At 36.6% G+C, this 20,128-nt stretch overlaps 1 protein-coding gene across 1 annotated transcript; it reads left to right on the forward strand.

The window, feature by feature from the left end:
- Positions 1–2,490: 2,490 nt before the first annotated feature.
- On the forward strand, positions 2,491–19,828 carry LOC117981990 (inter-alpha-trypsin inhibitor heavy chain H4-like). The gene is made up of 22 exons (XM_034968264.2): positions 2,491–2,605; positions 6,787–6,930; positions 7,753–7,949; positions 8,996–9,106; positions 9,190–9,443; positions 9,964–10,067; positions 10,390–10,530; positions 10,865–11,065; positions 11,486–11,609; positions 12,227–12,328; positions 13,099–13,236; positions 13,429–13,595; positions 13,664–13,807; positions 13,928–14,119; positions 14,761–14,860; positions 15,436–15,510; positions 15,589–15,642; positions 15,903–16,004; positions 16,888–16,917; positions 17,161–17,303; positions 18,803–18,981; positions 19,673–19,828. The coding sequence occupies exons 2-22, from the start codon at positions 6,796–6,798 to the stop codon at positions 19,713–19,715; spliced, it is 2,736 nt and encodes a 911-aa protein (XP_034824155.2). The 5' UTR covers positions 2,491–2,605; positions 6,787–6,795; the 3' UTR covers positions 19,716–19,828.
- The last annotated feature ends 300 nt before the right edge of the window (positions 19,829–20,128 follow it).

The following is a 20,128-nucleotide window of genomic DNA, read 5'->3' on the forward strand; positions in this document are numbered from 1 at the left end:
AAGCGAAGCGAACTCGGGACTTGGGCCACTCCAACTCGGAACGGTTAGGTTAGAAGAGGATGGCGGGGTCTGAGACCCCGCCATCCCCTTCGTGGGTTATTTCTTTTTTTCGCACCCAGAAAAAAGGAGCCCCATGATATTATTGATGCGTTGCATAGGGGTTTGCATATGTATGCAAAACAGACTTTTTGTATGTTTTTTGTTAATTAGTTATTTTATCAAATAATAAATTTATCATCTATTATTTTGTAAAATCGCGAATTTGAAAAACAAATTATTTGGTGAAATAATAAATTTTTAAAAATTTGGAAAGTTAAACATTTGTGAATAGAATATTTGTCAAATGATCTTTTGTAAAATGATATGTTTGCGGTATACGACGTTTGTGATTTGATTAGTTTTTCAAAAGTTTTTGGTGAACTGATAATTTGTCATACGTTTTTTGTCATTCATTAGTGAACCTTTTTAAATATCTATTTCCGAATCTATTCATCAGATCTTCACTAAATTTACATTGAAAAGCCTGACAGTAGAAACTTTGAGACCGCTCCAACTCCGTTACAAAGAGCTCCGCCGAACTTGTTATTATTTAGTTTTTCATTTTCCAGGTGGCAACAAAGCAAAAATACAACAAAAACAACGATTATTATACTTACAGTGTGTTTTTTTAACTAGGTACTTAGCACATTTACCTAAAGATCAACTATTTTCTGGGACATCCTTACATGAAACTTAGTCGATCAACATTATAAAAAGTAGACATTTTTTTGTGGACAACTCACACTTGACCCAAAAATTGTCTACCTGTTTCAAAATATTTTCACAAAAAAGACCTCCTACTGGTTCCTCAGACAATTTCCCTGCAGGTTCTCTCTCTCTCTAGTCTATAGAGATAGGTATCTCTTGTTGTTTTTGATTCCCCGTATTGTCCTAGTTAAAGAAAACACAGTGTATAGCTGCTATTATTTTATTAATTTTCCCTATTATTTATTTTAATATTATGGCCTCAAAGTATTCTGTTGACTTGTATTGTAACTTGAGTCATCGATGTTCTTGAGTAGGCCAACTTCGAATTTGAATTTTAGTTATCTTTATACGATAGAAGTCACACACTTTGATTTGGGATAAAACGTTACAAAACGAGAAAATTTTATTATAGTTTTCGGAACGCGTTAAACTTGATACGACTCTAAAAAAAAGATTCCGACGAATTGAGAACCTCCTCCTATTTTTGAAGTCGGTTAATAAGTTGAGAATCACGGTAGTACGCGGCAGAAAATAATGTAGGTGCCTACATCGACCTTTGGAATGAGATTTCGGCTTGTAGAGCGTTGTTTTGTTGGTCTCAACGATAGAGACAATGCTCTACAAAACCGAGCGAGCGAGGTGAGGCGAGGCTGGAATCAAACTAAGTATTTGCAGATATGTTATAGATATGGATTCTGTGGACTCCACATGTGCTACAAGGCAAAATCACAAGCCAGTTCAGAACCCCACCCTCCGATAAGTCACCCCCGCTCGCCCGCACCAGGTTAGCGAGGGAGCTGTGCGCGGCGTTCCCTCTCCCCGATGTTCATCTCGTCCTGTCGCGTACTATACATGCACAGATATGCACAGTGATAAAAGAAAAAATCTATTGACGTGACAGTTGAAAAGCACATGAAGAATTCACGCATATTTTTGGATATAGGTATTCAAATTGATCAATTTATCGATTTGCCCAGCAGATCAGCTCTTGGATTAAAACTGATCTCGTTCAATAGAACCGTCGCGTCGATGATGATATTATAAGTACTTAATACGCGCAGAGAGATGTCATTGCTAGAGCGTGCAATGTCCAGCAAAATGGTATCAACCTGACTCATGACAATAATACCAGTAGATTTTTATATTATTAGTATATTGGATTGTGTTTAGGCAGTATAACAATAATGCAAAGTTTTTGCCAGCGTTTTGGTTACAACCTGTATAAGTATTATACTAGGCTAGTGATAAGAGTAAATTATGAGATAGACGTTTGTTCATTTAAATCAATGGCGCTTATTACTAATTACCTATAGCTTTAGCGCCCGGGCTTCACTCGGGTGGAATTTTTATCAAATTATTTCTTATTGGCAGTCTACGAGAAAACCTAAACCTAATTGCAAAATCATAAGTTTCTAGACCTAGCGATTTAAGCAGTACGTTAATAAGTCAGTCAGATTAAGCTCATTTCACACTACGGGATATAAATTATATTATAGTCTGGTCAATATTGGTGTTCCCAACATTCGTACCAATTTTTAGCTCTATGTGAATTATTGTAACCTTGAATGTCTTTTTTGACCGGACTACAATACAATATTATATCCCGTATTGTGAAATGAGCTTCAGATTTCAACCTTACCTTTTAAGTTTTATTTCATAATTGTCTTAAGACAGTATTAGGTTTGCTCTTCTAATAAAATGTCATCTCTTTGTTGTGCTAAACTTATTATTATGCATGCACTGCTTGCTCGTCTATCGACTTATTAAGATTTTTCCTCTAGCACGCAGTGGATGTGTCATGTGTACTATATTATTAAAGTGGATGTTTCTTTTAACTTGCTGAGCTACAGACAAGCAAGTGAGTACTGATTTTTAGGGTTCCGTACCCAAAGGATAAAATTAACACACGAGTTGTGCTAGTAAATAGTAATGTCACTCTGCTGTATGACCATATCTATCCGCGTGTCGCGGGTCTCTAGCACAGTTCACGACAGTTAGGGAAAAAACGTCGAGGCTTCGACGTTACTGGCAGGGGTCAAATGTTAGTAATTTAGTATATTATTTGACGCAGGTAGCCCTATTTCTGATGATTTCATGTCTTCTATGTACCATAGCCTAATATTTGACATATCGTTGATTCAGTGGTCCTACCGCGGTTGTTTGACAGCTACAATGTCACGATCGCAATCATCTCTGATTGGTTAATGCTCGCTCACTATTGGCTACAATGCATTGTTGCAACAAGAATGGCACAAATTCAGCCAATCAGAACAATTGAGATTGTAATAATGATTGATGCAGGTTTTAGACAATCGCCCTACAGGATCAAACCGAGAGTTACCTCTTACCTCACTCGAGTTTAGTCTTTCTCTAGCTCGCAGATGAAATGAATTACAACCCTGAAGGTAAGTATTTGGTGTAGAACGTTCACCCAAAACTAAAATATATTGAATTCGGTAAATTATGTAACATAATATAGGTACTTTATTTAGATAACAAACACTGAAAACAAGGATTTATAAGTACCTTCTAGCTGCCCTGGCGAACTTCGGTCCGACTAACAGTCGATTCAAATTTTTTAAATTTTTCTCTCCGTAAGAACCATCCTCGTACTTCAAGGAATATTATAAAAAAGAATTAGCGAAATCGGTTCAGCTGTTCTCGAGATTTGCGATGACCAACACATTTAGTGATTCATTTTTATATTATAGATCTAGCTTTTAAGCTGTGACTAAATTTAATAAACCTACTCACGATTATATTATGTTACATTCTTACTTGATTCTTCGCGTTCTATACCTACATGTAGATTATTTCTTTAAGTAATCTATATATATAAAATTCAAATATCTATATATATAAAAGTCCTGACTGACTGACTGACTGCGACTGACATAGATATCAACGCACAGCCTAAACCGCTGGTCCTAAAGACATGAAATTTGGAGGGTCTATTCTTTGTGAAGAGTAGATATCCACTAAGAAAGGATTATTCGAATTTCCACCCCTAAGTGGGTTAAATGGGGGATGAAAGTTTTTATGAAACTCGGTCATTTTTCAAGTTATTTGCATGAAAATTGGTATTTGGGTTTTCGGTTACAAATGAAGAAGTACGTGTTTCAGGATTTTTGGAAAATTTGCCCATAAGGGTGGTAAAATAGGGGATGTAAGTTTGTATGTGATATCAACGCACAGCCTAAACCGCTGGTCCTAAAGACATGAAATTTGGAGGGTCTATTCTTTGTGAAGAGTAGATATCCACTAAGAAAGGATTATTCGAATTTCCACCCCTAAGTGGGTTAAATGGGGGATGAAAGTTTTTATGAAACTCGGTCATTTTTCAAGTTATTTGCATGAAAATTGGTATTTGGGTTTTCGGTTACAAATGAAGAAGTACGTGTTTCAGGATTTTTGGAAAATTTGCCCATAAGGGTGGTAAAATAGGGGATGTAAGTTTGTATGTGAAATCAACGCACAGCCTAAATCGCTGGTCCTAAAGACAAGAAATTTGGAGGGTCTATTTTTTGTACAGAGTAGGTATCCACTAAGAAAAGATTTTTCGAAATTTCACCCCTAAGTGGGTTAAATGGGGGATGGAAGTTTGTATAAAAGTCGGTAATTTTTAAAGTTAATTGCATGAAAATTGGTATTTGGGTTTTCGGTGACAAATGAAGAAATACGTGTTTCAGGATTTTCGGAAAATTTGCCCATAAGGGTGGTAAAATAGGGGATGTAAGTTTGTATGTGAAATCAACGCACAGCCTAAACCGCTGGTCCTAAAGACATGAAATTTGGAGGGTTTATTTTTTGTACAGAGTAGGTATCCACTAAGAAAAGATTTTTCGAAATTCCACCCCTAATTGGGTTAAATGGGAGATGGAAGTTTTTATGAAAGTCGGTCATTTTTCAAGTTATTTGCATGAAGATTGGTATTTGGGTTTTCGGTTACAAATGAAGAAATACGTGTTTTAGGATTTTTGGAAAATTTGTCCATAAGGGTGGTAAAATAGGGGATGAGAGATTGTATGGGAAAGTTTTATTTATTGATATTATTAACTTGAAATTTGGAAAATAGGTTTTTTCTTGAGGTTAGGTGTCAGCTAAGAAACGACTATGAGAAAATCTCCCCCCCCCCCCTAAAGGGATGAAATGGGGGTTAGAAGGTTATATGAAAGTCCTATGTTTTTGAAGTTAGGGACGTGAAAATTGGTATTTAGATTATTAGCTTTAAATAATCTATAATCTATCTATATATTATATAAAATTCAAAGTCCTGACTGACTGACTGACTGACATAGATATCAACGCACAGCCTTAAACCACTGGTCCTAAAGACATGAAATTTGGAGGGTATATTCTTTGTGAAGAGTAGGTATCCACTGAGAAAGGATTTTTCGAAATTCCACCCCTAAGTGGGTTAAATGGGGGATGGAAGTTTGTATGAAACTCCGTCATTTGTCAAGTTATTTGCATGAAAATTGGTATTTGGGTTTTCGGTCACAAATGAAGAAATATGTGTTTCAGGATTTTTGGAAAATTCGCCCATAAGGGTGGTAAAATAGGGGATGTAAGTTTGTATGGGAAAGTTTTAATTATTGATATTATAATTGACTTGAAATTTGGAAAGTAGGTTTTTTCCTGAGGTTAGGTGTCCCGTGTCAGCTAAGAAACGACTATGAGAAAATCCCCCCCCCCCCCCCCTAAAGGAGTGAAATGGGGGTTGGAAGGTTATATGTGTTATTCGGTGCTATTCAGAGTGCGTGTCCTGATGTTATAATGTTTGTTTTTGAAAAAAAAATGCCATTTGTTTCCTGTAGGCCACGCGGGCGAAGCCGCGGGCAGAAGCTAGTTAGTTAATAGGTACCTAATCGTTGCAGCTAGGCACTGAGGACAAACCTCTGTGGTTTTTCGGTGTTTTTAGTTTAAGCTTTTTGATTTGATAATAAAAAATAAAATAAAAAAACATAATAATTATGTAAAATACGGAACGAGAAGAGCGAGGCCCGATTCGCATTTGTCCGGTTTTTGATATATTTTCCTGTTAACCGAATGTGTAAGTTTTTTATTCTACTCGCAACTGGATTTAAATATTTATACCCGGACCTCGTGTACCTCATAACATATCAGGTTAAAGTAGGTATTGCTGTTTTCTGTAAGTACTTAAATGTTTTTTTTTCTAAAAAACATATTTTATACTTACATCCTTACTTACATCCTTTTTCTACAAAGAGGGACCTATGGGGCCTCCAAACCTTGAGAAGTCCTGTAGTGAAATCTCAAGTAATATTCTAACAGCTGTTCCATAAAATATCAGACTCCGTTATGGAGCATGGAAGCCCACGTTAAAAATTAAAGAGTGAAAAGTAGGAGTTTTTATAAAATTATAGAATTGAATTAATTCATCAATTGGTATAAAATTTAATCATTATTTTCATGTTTGATATTTAGTAAGTTACAAAGCTTACGTATAAGAAATCATGCTATCACTATCAGCTGCATCGTATAGTTTATATTTATATATTATAGTTTTCTCGGTAAAGTTTTTCCTGTAGCAAGTTTAGCATGTAGAAAGAATCGTTAGCAAAGTCCAACGCAACACCGGTCATCGGCCCCATTTGATGGCATTATTACGCATTTTAATAATGTTATGAAGTAGGTAATTTTTGTGTATAAAATATAATTGACAGGCAGCTACCTTGGACAAAGAATTCGTTTGGCCATCCAACCAAAGGGGTACCTAATGCTTACAGCATCTTGGGTAATTGTGCCCAAGATGCTACCTCATTGAGGTTTTAAAATTAATTTAATTAATTTTAGTTTTAATTTAATGTTTTTTATTATTTTAATTTAGATTTAAGTTTATTTAATAATAATTGTCTGTTATTATTATACCTTCCAGATAAAATTAAAAATATATACTTTATAAATATAAATAGAAAAATCCAAAATATAATTTAGGTGCCTATCTCGATTTCCAGATAAACAACATGAAGCATGTTATTCTGCAAGGGTCGATATACTATATCTGTCGGTTTCCAGATAAACAACATGAAGCATGGATGGCTGGCGGTGGTGTTTTGCGTCAATATAATAAAATTGCTCGGTGTGCTCTCTGCATCGGTAGACTTCCCGAACTTTCCTACTAAAGATGATTACGGAATAGTTGTAGGCACCAATTCAAACGTAAGTATAGTGTCCTGCAGAAGTTTAAAAAGACTATGGAACTATGGGAAGTCTTTGAGCTTAGTAGTCTACGTATGTGTGTATGTATGTCAGTTCACTGGTACTCTCATTAGCCAAATCATTGGTTCTATTCATATCAGGTGAACTAAACTGATGTGAAGTTAGTATTGAGTGACGTAACTTTGGTCCTTCCAAACTTCAAAGGCCCTGATTTTTACCAGTAGGTCAGTAGTGAGTATACTGTATACTAATATCATTAGGTAGGTATTGTCGAGTCATTTGCAAATAATATTAGGTACGTAGGTATTGCGTAATGAAACGAGTCCAGACGAGGAAAATCCTTTCATTTATCAGTTTAATTGGTTTATAAGCAATATTGTATATTATGCCTACCTAGATTCTAGAAGGTACATTGAATAATACCAATTTCTATTTGTACACCGTGTAAACAGTCACGTCAAGCTCACTTCCGCAAGTTTTGTAACTTGCTGGACTTGCCGCAAGTCACAAATGTATGTATTGTAAATATTGCTCGTAGTGTAAACAATTCTGCAAGTACCTACTTGTGGAATAACTTGCAAGAAGTTCTTGCTAGTCTAAACCTCGCTTAACAGGATGATGACGTCGACTTTGTCTGCATGAATTTAAGTTTTTTTAAATCCCCTGGGAACTTTTTGATTTTTCGGAATAAAAGTAGCCATATTATTATGTCCGTCTCTGGAATGTAAGCTATCTTTACATCAAATTTCATCAAAATAGGTCAAACAGATGAGGCAAGGTAGACTGGCACTCTTTCACATTCATAAAAGTTGGCTTTTACAGCCGGTCAAAGACGACGTCATAGATGATAAGCCTGCTGCGCCGCTCAAGATGACCCACCTGCGCGTGCGCTCCGAGATCGCTCTGCGCTACGCGCGCACGGCCGTCGTGTCCAACGTGTACAATCCTAGCAGGCGGCCCCAGGAAGCCACTTTCCATGTGCTGCTGCCTGAAACTGCCTTCATAACTGGATTTACTATGTATGTCTACATATTATAAAAAAGTTAATAATGCTTGCAGTTAAACATCTGTATCAACAACGTACCACAAATAAATGAAAGCAGTAATCTAAATATATAAAAGCGAAATACCACTCACTCACTGACTGACTGACTGACTGACTAATCACGAAATCTCAGGAAAAATAAAGCCTACAAACTTGAAATTTGGAAGGTAGGTTTTTTCTAGGACGTAGGTGTCAGCTAAGAAACGGTTTTGTTTGTATAAGTCAATTTGGGAAATTCCCCCCTAAGGGTGGTAAAATAGGGGGGAAAAGTTTTTATAGAAAGTTTTAACTATTGTTATTTTTACTTGAAATTTGAAACGCGTCGCGTCGGTTCTTTCTAGGGGGTAGGTATCAGATAAGAAAGGATCTAACTAAATTCCCCCCTAAGGGGGTGAAATATGGGTTGAAAAGTTATATGAAAATCCTATGTTTTTGAAGTTAGAGATATGAAAATTGGCAAATGCCAATTTATTATAATATTTTTTATAATTACGGAACCCAGAATACCTAAATAGGTATTCTGGGTTCCGTGCCTTAAGGTGAGACTGAGTGAGTAGGTGAGTCAGGCCTTTTGCAACGGGAAAATTTCAAATCTCATGAGAAACCAGAAATTTTACGCGGACGAAGTCGCGGGCAACTGCTAGTCTAGTAATAAATATAATAGAATAAATTGTATGGAGAAACGCGTATGAAGAGTAAAAAGTAGATAACGTAATATTTAGATTAACGATAGGTATTATTGACAGACAGTCAAACGCGGACGAAGTCGCGGGCAACCGCTAGTTAGCGGAGCAATTAAAAATTCACTAGTAAGAACATTACCCATTACACACTATTAAAAATCCCATGAGAACTGTTATCCGGGATAATTGTTTGTCTCCGAGGGGTTTGTATTTAATGTTAAAAATGTAACGTAAAAGGTAACGTAAGGACAACCGTCTGTTTGTCTGTCTCTACTTTCGTTTCTTTATATATCTAACACTAGTAATAGTATGTTCTGTATAAAATGTGAATTTTTAGGACTCTCGGTAAAGAAACCTACGAAGCGTATGTAAAAGAAAAAGAACAAGCTAAACAAATATACAACGATGCCGTTGCAAAAGGAGTTTCTGCTGCTCATGTCGCTACCAAGTAAGTAAGCTAAACAGAGAATCTTATCAATATATCAAATAAATCAGTGATTTAACTATATTATGTTAACTATTAAAACGCAGAGCTCGTGACTCCAACCACTTCACAATAAAGTTCAACTTGGAAGGCAGGAGTAATGCGACGTACCGCTTAAGATACGAAGAGTTGTTGGTCCGTCGGAACGGCGTGTACAACCATGCTATCAACCTGCTCCCGGGCGCGCTCGTGCCCAAAATGGACGTCGTTATACACATCAAGGAGTCTCAGAAGATCTCGGTACTGAGGGTGCCGGAGTTGAGAACTGGGAACGAAGTCGATGCGACAGAGAATGATGCACGTGAGTCTGTACATTTTAGGATTCTATTCTATGCCAAAATGGTACACAAATTCTAACTTCCAAAGCCTCCACAAAAAATATATTTTTTCCTTCACCACGTCGCGTAGGTATGTTTGAAGTTGAGCGAGGCGTCATGCGTCGATTTATAGTTTCTTTTTATGCTTATTTTTAATATTTGCGTGTAGAAACAAAAAATATCTTATTGCTTTGTTTGGAAGTTGGCTTGGAGGTCCGCTTTTTGAAAAGAATTTTTATTTTTGCGTAATACATAAATAAATTAACAATTAGCATTTTCTTAATCCACTCTCAGTTGTTAGTTCAGTAATGTGTAACATCTCGATTATGGAGTTTGGACCTGAAAAAGTCAATGCTTTGTAACTACAAGATCAATTCACCATCAACAGTTCCTAAATCACCACGGCTTAGGAATACACTAGAAAAATCAATACAAAAATTATTAACATATTTGGAACTAACTATATGTACATTATTATAGACTACAATGATGATTGAATTTCAGAAAACGCAAACGCAGTCATTAAAAGAGGCAATAATGAAAGAGAAGCTACTATCACTTTCACTCCCGACCTGGCAGAACAGAAAAGATTAGCTGAAATATATGCGGTATGTAGTTTTCTACTTTTCTAGAGCAAACTCAAACTCAAATTATTTATTTAGAATAGGTAAAATGTTACGCTTACTGATGGTCAAAATTGTTAATTTGTAAGATTAATATAGGTAGTGGTGATAATTAATACCTACGTAAGTACTTAAATCTAAATCTACGAGTATGCGGTATGGGTAGCTTATGAGTATGCTGTTAATAGAGACGTTTTGTTTGATACAACATCGAAATAAAATAATAAAAATCCAGCAGGAAAGATATTCAAGGAATAAGCCCCTTCAGTATGTTCTTACTTAAAATTGTAAAGAAAATTATTTTCAGGAAAAAAGTAAAAAGTCAAGCGACCCCGATTCTTATAACATTGGTTACGATAGCGGAGAAGAAGTAAATGAAAATGTGGGTCTCTTAGGACAATTTGTTGTACAATATAACGTGGTTCAGCCAAAGAATGGAGAAATTTTGGTAACTATTACATTATTACACTTTTTCAGCTCAGGGCAATTTTTTCCCCAAAGTTTCTGCACAAAAAGTTCTATGAACATTATTTGAAGTAGGTAAGTATGTCTTCTTTAACTATAGTTAAAGTTTTATTACTTATAAGTAATAATACTTATCATGTGGCACAATTATTATGCAAGTAAATGAATATTTTTCTTTCTTTCTTAATTATAAAGATAATTTTGTCTGATTTTATGGCACCGTGACGTGAACTAGTATTGAGTATAAAACAGAGCTACATTTTTTCAGACTTATTTTTGTATGTCACTATTTAGAAACTTCCGTTCGATAATTTCAGGTGAATGACGGCTACTTCGTACACTTCTTCGCTCCGAGTTCCTTGCCGCCGCTGAGCAAGCACGCCGTGTTTGTCCTGGACACGTCAGGTTCCATGGGAGGAAACAAGATCTCGCAACTGATAACAGCTATGAACGCCATTCTCTCTGACCTCAACCCAAGCGATCACTTCAGCATCATCGAATTTAATAGTCATGTCACAGTAATGTTATCTTCCTGTTTACTATGCTTATAATAATCTAACATTTATTTTTCTATATATACAAAAGAAAAAGCTGACTGACTAGCTGACTGACTGTTAATCTATCTATCTAAAATTAATCTATCAACGCACAGGTCAAACTACTGAACGGATCGGGCATGCAGATAGCTATTATGATGTAGACATCCGCTAAGAAAGGATTTTTGGAAAAACACCTCTAAGGGGGTAAAATATTTTTCATTTAGAAAAAGGGGTTTCAAATTTGTGTAGCCCACGCAGACGAAGTCGCGAGCATAAGCTAGTTTAATGTAAATAAATAATAATAATAATCTATTTTATCTGTAAGAAAGTTAGTTCAATAAATATCGTAATTTGTATACAGATATCGCAAGTTAAAGGTTCACAATGTTATCATTACAGGTTCACAGCTTGAACGAATCTGATAACATACACAATAAAAACAGCCTGGTGCCACCTGCCATTGCTTCACCGGAAAATATAGTTGCAGCTAAGATTATCATATCTAAATTTCGTGCTAGAGGAGGTAAGTAAACTGCACTTCGGAATTTAGTCCGCTCCTCAACCGTTGGGCTATTGAGTATTGTGCCATGTGTGCCTACTGCCTATTTAGTAATAAGCTATGCTGATTCCGAGTTCCCTTAGTGCATATCGTTCAAAGTTAAAGTCAAAGCCAAAATCAAAGTTATTTATTCAAAATAGATCTTACTGTACCTACACTTTTTGAATGAATATATAAAATAATTTATGTAATAGATAATGATAATAATTAATTACGTAAACTTAAAACTTAAAACTAAGGCAGCGATAGTATTCTAAATGCACACTGGTCTGAAAGAGCCCACAACAAACTCAACTTCGAGTTTCCTCTAGTGATTATGATGATTAGAGATCAATTTTTTTCTAACCATCCTGCCTCTAAATTGGAGATTATATTATGAGAGAGCAAGGATTTTTAGGTCGTACCCATTGACAATCCAATTACATTTGTTTATAATATAACTTCTTCGCGGTACTCTTGCAAATTCTTTGCCTGGAATAGCGGTGGAATAATTATACTCTGTTCAAATGTCAAATTACTGATGACAGATATGTGTATAACTTTCTAAATAGAAGAACCTAAAAAATTTTGCACTGAAACAGGTACAAATATCTACAGCGCTCTAGACATGGCTATAAATCTCATCCAGAATGTGGTGAATCAAACAGATATAGCAGGTGACACGAATTCAGCTAAAAAAGAAAGTAAGTTGGGAAAATATTTGCTGCCGAGTGTTCTTATGTATCCTAATCCTAGTTTCCTAATCCTAATAATATTAGAAATGTGAAAGTGTGGATGTTTGGATGTTTGAATGTTTGTTACTCAATCACGCAAAAATGGCTGAACGGATTTGGATGAAATTTTGGAATGGAGAAAGATTATACCCTGGATTAACACATATGCTACTTTTTATCCCGGAAAATCAAAGAGTTCCCACGGGATTTTTAAAAACCAAATTCCAACCATGCAGACGAAGTCGCGGGCATCAGCTAGTTACTTAATAAATTACTATTCATATTGGAACTACCTAAGTACCTAGTACTTTTACTAATGAAACATAATAGGTGTTACTTTATCATAATTTTTAAACTATAATTTTAAACTTGATTGCACAATAACAAAATCGATGCTAGAAATTATCAAGCCGTTAACAATTTTGGGCATGCAAAATCGCTTAAATCCTTTAAGGCTCCCCCACACAGCCGCGTTATTATCGGTCGATAATATCGCATGCGTTATTGCGATATCTGTTTTCAGTACATTTTGTATTAGGATGGTCATGTAGTTACACAATGCTGCGATAATAACGCCGCAATGGAAATAGGACGTATGGGGGAGCCTTTATGCTCATAATTGTGAACTTGAGATACCTAGCTTGTTTACTGATCGAAGAAGAACAGAAAGAATAAAAATAAGTATTTGAACATGGATTTGTTTTTATTTGTATAATAAATACATTTTATTATGCTTTCAGATAAGTTGGAGCCCATTATTATATTTTTGACGGACGGTGAACCAACCGTGGGTGAAACTGATGGCGATCGAATAATAAGATATCTCTCCGTAAAAAATTGCGGCGAGAACCGAGCACCGCTTTACTCACTTGCTTTTGGTAAAACCACAAAACATAAATCTTATACATATATTTACAATATTAAGTTACCTACTACTTACAACTTTTATAAAACTCTTTTTCTTTGTATTTAAATGACCAAACGTAGATTATACCTAGGTACGTAGGGTAAAAGGAAATTTATATACATAAGTACATATGGGTAAAATTATATTGAGGTTGTATAAACAGGAGACGACGCGGACCGCGTTTTCCTGCGCAAGCTCTCACTGCGCAACGAGGGCTTCATGCGGCACATCTACGAGGCGGCTGACGCGGCGCTGCAACTGCACGACTTCTACCGACAGGTGTCTTCGCCGCTCCTCGCTGACGTCAAGTTCCTCTACCCTCACAGACAGGTCATATGAAGCCATTAGAATTTAAAACCTAGGTAGCAAAATGACCATAATTTCAATTTACTTTACAGATAAAAGAAGGATCGGTCAGCAGAAGCGAGTTTCGCACAATCAACGACGGTTCGGAAGTGGCAGTAGTAGGAAGGATCGCAGAGGACGTCAATGAAATCACGCCGCAAGTGCGCGGATTAAGGGGCGATGGACATGGTCGCAGGGTATGTTGTACTGTGTTGGTACACACGGGGTACATTGTACCTACATGCATTCTATTTTATGATGGTACCTAGTACTAAGTAAATAAATTTTTTTTATTATAAATGTTTTATATTTAACAGGACCTTTACGAGATCAATCATAAAGTGCCGGTGAAACGTGAAAAGGACGATAACTTGCCTTTAGAACTGCTCTGGGCGTATCTTACTATTAAACAGCTGCTGGACAAACGCGATGCCGGCGATGACAGCCATGGGGACGACACAAGCTCAATGGACAGTCCGGAGAAAAAGGCGCTCGCTATAGCTTTAAAGGTATAGGGTCATCATTTTATACAAGAAGATACATTAAACCAAGATATTTTATGCGAACTGTGGAGTTTAAGTACTCGTTTGGAATGAACCCATTAACGAACACATCCAATGTACCAACCCCTGTCGTAAGTGGACATCGCAGACAGAGTTCAAGAATCTATTCCAATCACACAGTGACAGTGGTTAAATGGTGGAAATTCAGACTTCATCAGCAGAATACAGCTAGGTTTGGGAATTGTATGATACTTATTAATATCTCGCCTTTGGAGCGCAGCGGTACGAAGGCATTTAAAATAATGTTAGGAATTTAAAGGAAAGTGTTGAAGTAGGTGCTGCATAAATTATTATGCAGGAATATGGCCGGAATGTAGCTGAAAGGTTAGATTTTTTACGTGGTGGTTATGATCACCATGAAAAATAAAATGAATTAAAAAGTCTTATTTCTTGTACAAAATGTACGTGGTAGGGATTAGGGAACCCTTCGTATGCGAGTCAGAGTAGCACTTGACCACTTTTGTAATACTTATATCAGCATTTAGCATCTACTCATGTGATTTAGCTTTTGGGATAAGTGTGGATGAAGGTAAACGAGGTCGAATAGTTTAGGTTAGGTTTCTAATTTAATGGAACTCTGCTTTCAGTACTCGTTCGTAACGCCTCTGACGTCACTCGTGGTAGTCAGGCTGAACAATACCGATGATGTCGTGGATCCTGTGGACGTAGAAAGACTTGACTTCCCAAGTGAGTTAAATAGGAATATTTCGGTATACGGAAAAACTCAAGCTTCGAGTTTATTATTATACCTGAATTTGTTGTAACCTGTAAATATTTTTTCTTAAATAAATAAATTTAATTTAAAAAAAAAAACTACCGAAGCAAAGGAAAATTTAGATTCCATTCAATTCTGCATACAAATTAAATTAGATTACATTCTTCTTCACTCATCATTAATTGCATCAGTACCCTTATTATAAATGCGAAAGTGTGTTTGTTTGTTGGTTTGTTGGTTTGTTGGTTTATTGGTTTGTTGGTTTGTCCTTCAATCACGTCGCAACGGTGCAACGGATTGACGTGATTTTTTGCATGGGTATAGTTTAAGACCTGGAGAGTGACATAGGCTACTTTTTGTCCCGGAAAATCAAAGAGTTCCCCCGGGATTTTTAAAAATCTAAATCCACGCGTACGAAGTCGCGGGCATCAGCCAGTTGGTAATATTGGTGGTGTTCTAAGCTAGTTAAGTATAAAGCTCCAGATATCTCATTTTTAATTATTATTGGTACTTAGCTACTTATCTTATTTTTCTTTTAATTTCGTAGGTGTTCGTAGGTTTAGGAGTGCGCCAGTTGCACCGTCACCGCTGATGAAACAAATCTATACAGGCTTCGCATCTGGTAAGTTAAGGTTGTATATATTTACATTTAACCACACTCTAAGTATTTTTCGTTAATTTTTATCATTTTATTTCATAGGCGATTCATTGAGCGTAGCCTCAAGCGACGGACCTGTGCTGTACGCTCAATCAAGTAAGTAATATTTTTGACTTATAGTTAAAAACTCGTAATTTCAGTCAATAAGTTTTTGTAGGCAAGACCCTCCATCGACATGACGTACTCGTACAACATATGTACGAGTACATGTACTTGTTTGTAAATAACATAACTTCGAAGACTTCGAAGTGCCCGAGATCGAACCGCCGACCTCCTAAATATACCTAAGTACTTAACCTCTAGGCTTTAACCACATTTCTCAAAAATAAACTAATTGAATATTTATTTTTTCCTAGCTAGACTAATCACGGATACCGGATATGGCAGCATTAGCAACCAGCCAGCTCCCAGCCAGCAAACACCTCACGGCAGCGGTGGCGGAAACTTAAACAGGCGAGGTATGGCGAGGTCTAAAGATGACGATTTTAAATCCATATCCATACTTATATTATTATAAATGCGAAACTGGCTGTCTGTCTGTCTGTCAGCTAGCTTTTCACGGCACAACAGTTTAACCGATTTTGATGAAATTTGGTACAGAGGTAGCTTACATCCCGGGGAAAAACTTTTTATCCTGAAAAATTAAAGAGTTCCCACGGGATTTAAAAAAGCTAAATCCACGCCTATCTGTACCTAAAGAACACCATAGTCCCCGGGAACCAAGCAGCCGACCAAAGATTATGCTCATTGGTTCCTCGAAACCCAGGTAGCCACTTCTTAAATCTAGCTTAGTATCTAATTTGGCTGAACGGAGGTGCTGCTTCGACTTGCGTTGCTGCGTGATTGAAGGGTAAATTAACTAAATACACTTTATCATTTAAAATATGGGTGGTGATACTGAGATATTCGCGAAAAGCTATTTTGAACCATTTAAAATTTTTAAGCGTATACTTTGGAAGTACATTTGTCAAGTAATCCTGTAGGTTAATTTCGTTCAACCCGCATCAATCATTGTTACAATCTCAATTGTTTGGCTGGTTGGCTGAATTTGAGCTACTCTTGTTGCAACAATGCATTGTAGCCAATAGTGAGAGAGCGTCAACATATCAGAGGTGATTGCGATCGTGACACTGTAGCTATCATTCTACCGCAATCGAGCAGCTGTTTTACGGTTTTCCCGAAGCACAATGTCTAATTTCACCAGAGTACGTACGTAGATATTGTATATGGTTATTGTACATAGTTACTATTGAAATTAAGGAATATTTTCTTTCCTATTAGTTATAATATGTTTTTTACGTTTATCTTAATAATACAGAAAATATTTTGTGTTTTCCATAGATTTTGTTCCCGACGCCGTACATCAAAATCGTAAGTTAATTAAGTAATCGGTAGTTTAGTATCTTATGTTTATGTTTCATGAATTGAACATTTCCTCACATGTTTATATCCTTGACAGTTAAATTATGTGATATTTTAACTGCCTAACACGTAGTTAAAAGTCTACGAAAAGTTAGAGGTGCGTGCCCGGGATCGAGCCACCGACCTCTCGTCTTAACCACTAGGCTATCACCGATTCGTTATTATATCAATGTGTTAATTTAATTTTTTTAGACAATCGGGATGAGCCTTATGAAGAAAAATATCACCTGAGAGGTTTTGATTGGACTTCATACATGTACAGACAATACACTGACACTCTCGTGTTTAAAGTAAATGGATATGAAGTCGTCCTTTATCTCACAGAAGATATCGATGTAAGTATATTTTATACGAGCTGATCCGCCCGGGCTTCGCTCAGAAAATCAGCGTAGGGGCGGAATTTCTAAAAATCCTGAAACACATATTACTTCATTTATAACTGGCAGTTTATTAGTAGTAGTATTTAGTATACCAATTTTCCTGGAAATAACTTGAAAAGCGATGGACTTTCATACAAACTTTCATCCCCTATTTTATATAAGAGATTTTATATATTTCAAAAATCGTGAAACACATATTTTTATTTTTAACCGAAAGCGTAAGTATCAATTTTTATCGATGTTTGTATATCTATCCTATGTCGATGGATGTAACGGATTTCAGTCCGCTCCTTTAAACATTGAGGTATAGAGACTCTTTGTCATTTATACCTCAAATAGGCAGGTGCAGGCCGCACTCAACTACGAAGTCCTAGTCACGGGCCTCCAAAAAAAATCCGATTTGCGCTCCAAAGTTAGCGTTTTAAAAAATTATTATTATTATTATTATTATTGTTATTATTATTTATTTATTTATTATTATTATAAGTATTGATTTAATTAGAACGGCCATAAAGCCAATTACACTAATTAAACTACGAGTACAAACTAACATAAACATACATACAAAAATTGTTAAAATTATAAATTTTAACAATGACGGGACTTTCACAGACAAGTAGAAGATTAACCAGGGAGTAACATAGGCTAATTTTAACCGACTTTCAAAAAAGGAGTTGTGTTTTTCTACCTATGTACACCAAAATCTCCGAGATTGAAACGATTTGCGTTTTTCCGTTGCGTCTCTTTTTTAATTGGTAGAGAAACTTCGCAACATTGTTCCATAAAAAATTGGATTCCAACTTCTCAATCCTGATGCTGCAGGGGACCTGATCACCTGAAACTGATGGGATTTAGAAACTGTCGGTTATTAATTGATACTGGAGGTACCTACCAAGTAAAGACTATTGTGGAACTCGAGGACCCAACTCCTCAACTCTGATGATGTAAGGAATTGTATTCCTAAATCGTGGTGATTTAAAAACTGGCCTACTAAGTCAGTTAGAAAAAGGAACGACTAAACCGCTGCGATGCCGCTTGCTTCCAAATCCTACCAACATCCTATTTGCATTAAGCTTTGAAATCGGTATGTTACTTGCCAGCGGGACAGGAGTGGAAAAGGCGGGTAGTGACTTAGAGAGGCGCGAGGGGTGCAATGGATCGACGTGATTATTTTGCATGGATTTAGTTAAAGACCGGAGACTGGAGAGTGACAGAGGCTACTTTTATCCCTGAAATCAAAGAGTTTCTACGGGATTTTTAAAAACCTAAATCCACGCGGACGAAGTCGCGGGCATCAGCTAGTTTACACTAAACCTTCTTGCACAATCAATCTAGATAGCCTCGGTGAAAAGTGAAAACTAAATGGAAACTTTACGATAGTTTCTTAAAATATCTCGCAGACAAACAAACCCTTTGTTTTATAATACTTATTTCAATTTGTTTTGCCTGAACAGCCACCAAAAACGGAGGGTGGGGATGTGGAGTGCGTCAACAGCACGCCGTTGTCTGCTGAAGCTGTGGCGGGAGTCACCGAGAAGGCCGGCAGTGTCTGCGTGTACATCTCGCGCTGCTTCGCCGCACGGAACATCACCGCCGACGACTATCGAAACAGCTACTGCTTTGTTGATAAAAAGTAATATTTTTTTATCTTCTATCTATATCCATACTTAATATTATAAATGCGAAAGTGTGTCTGTCTGTCTGTCTGCTAGCTTTTTACGGCTCAACCGTTCAACCGATTTTGACGAAATTTGGTACAGAGGTAGCTTGCAACCCGGGGAAGGACTTTTTATCCCGGAAAATCAAAGAGTTCCCACGGGATTTTTAAAAAAACTTATTCCACGCGGACGAAGTCGCGGGCATCAGCTAGTATTATATAAAAGGAAAAGCTGACTGACTGATCTATCAACGCACAGCTCAAATTACTGGACGGATCGGGCAGTTTGACATGCAAATAGCTATTGCGACGTAGACATCCGCTAACAAAGGATTTTAGAAAATTCAACTCTTAAGGGGGTAAAATAGGGGTTCGAAATTTGTGTAGTCCAGGTAGACAAAGTCGCGAGCATAAGCTAGTCATTTAAAAAATACATCAACAACTCCAATTCTAAATAAATGTAAAATAATCTTTTTCCACACGTCGTGGCTGTCGCCGCCTGTACCAGCGGCTCCCTGCGACTCTTTGATGTCGTCAGACCACCTAGTGGAGGGTCTATCGGTTCTTTGAACAATGAGCCCTGCTCATCGCCACCTTGGTTTCGCAAACCGTTGAAAATATTAGTTAACATGTGGTAAATCACTTTAACGACATTTTTCTGCTTCAGGTATGCTGGAATTTGCTGTCCAAGAAGCGAAGTCGACAAATGAAATGTAAATATTAAACATAGTAATTAAAAATTATTACGAATGCCTAAAATAAACTGTATTTACCTAGTAAGCAATAAAAGTACACCTCTTCACTTAATTTTCTTTATCCTACCCTCAAGCTCACCAAATCATAATTACTCGAAGGACTTCCTTCGAAACAGGTCGAAAACAGGAGTCTAACGCGAAACTACAACAAACTATTAATGTATAGTTTGTTGTAGTTTCGCGTTAGAGCGCGCACATTGCTAATATCTTCGTTTCTTGGATATCTTGACGATAGAAAATATTATGTTTATTACTACTAAATATTATAAAGTAATTTTTACTGTACCGAACTATTTGTTTTATTTACATAAGTACCTGGATTAAAAAAAAATTACTCAACTACTGTACTGGTCGTACTGACTGAGGAA

This window comes from Maniola hyperantus, chromosome 4, assembly GCF_902806685.2.
Source record: "Maniola hyperantus chromosome 4, iAphHyp1.2, whole genome shotgun sequence".
NCBI classification, from domain to species: domain Eukaryota; kingdom Metazoa; phylum Arthropoda; class Insecta; order Lepidoptera; family Nymphalidae; genus Maniola; species Maniola hyperantus.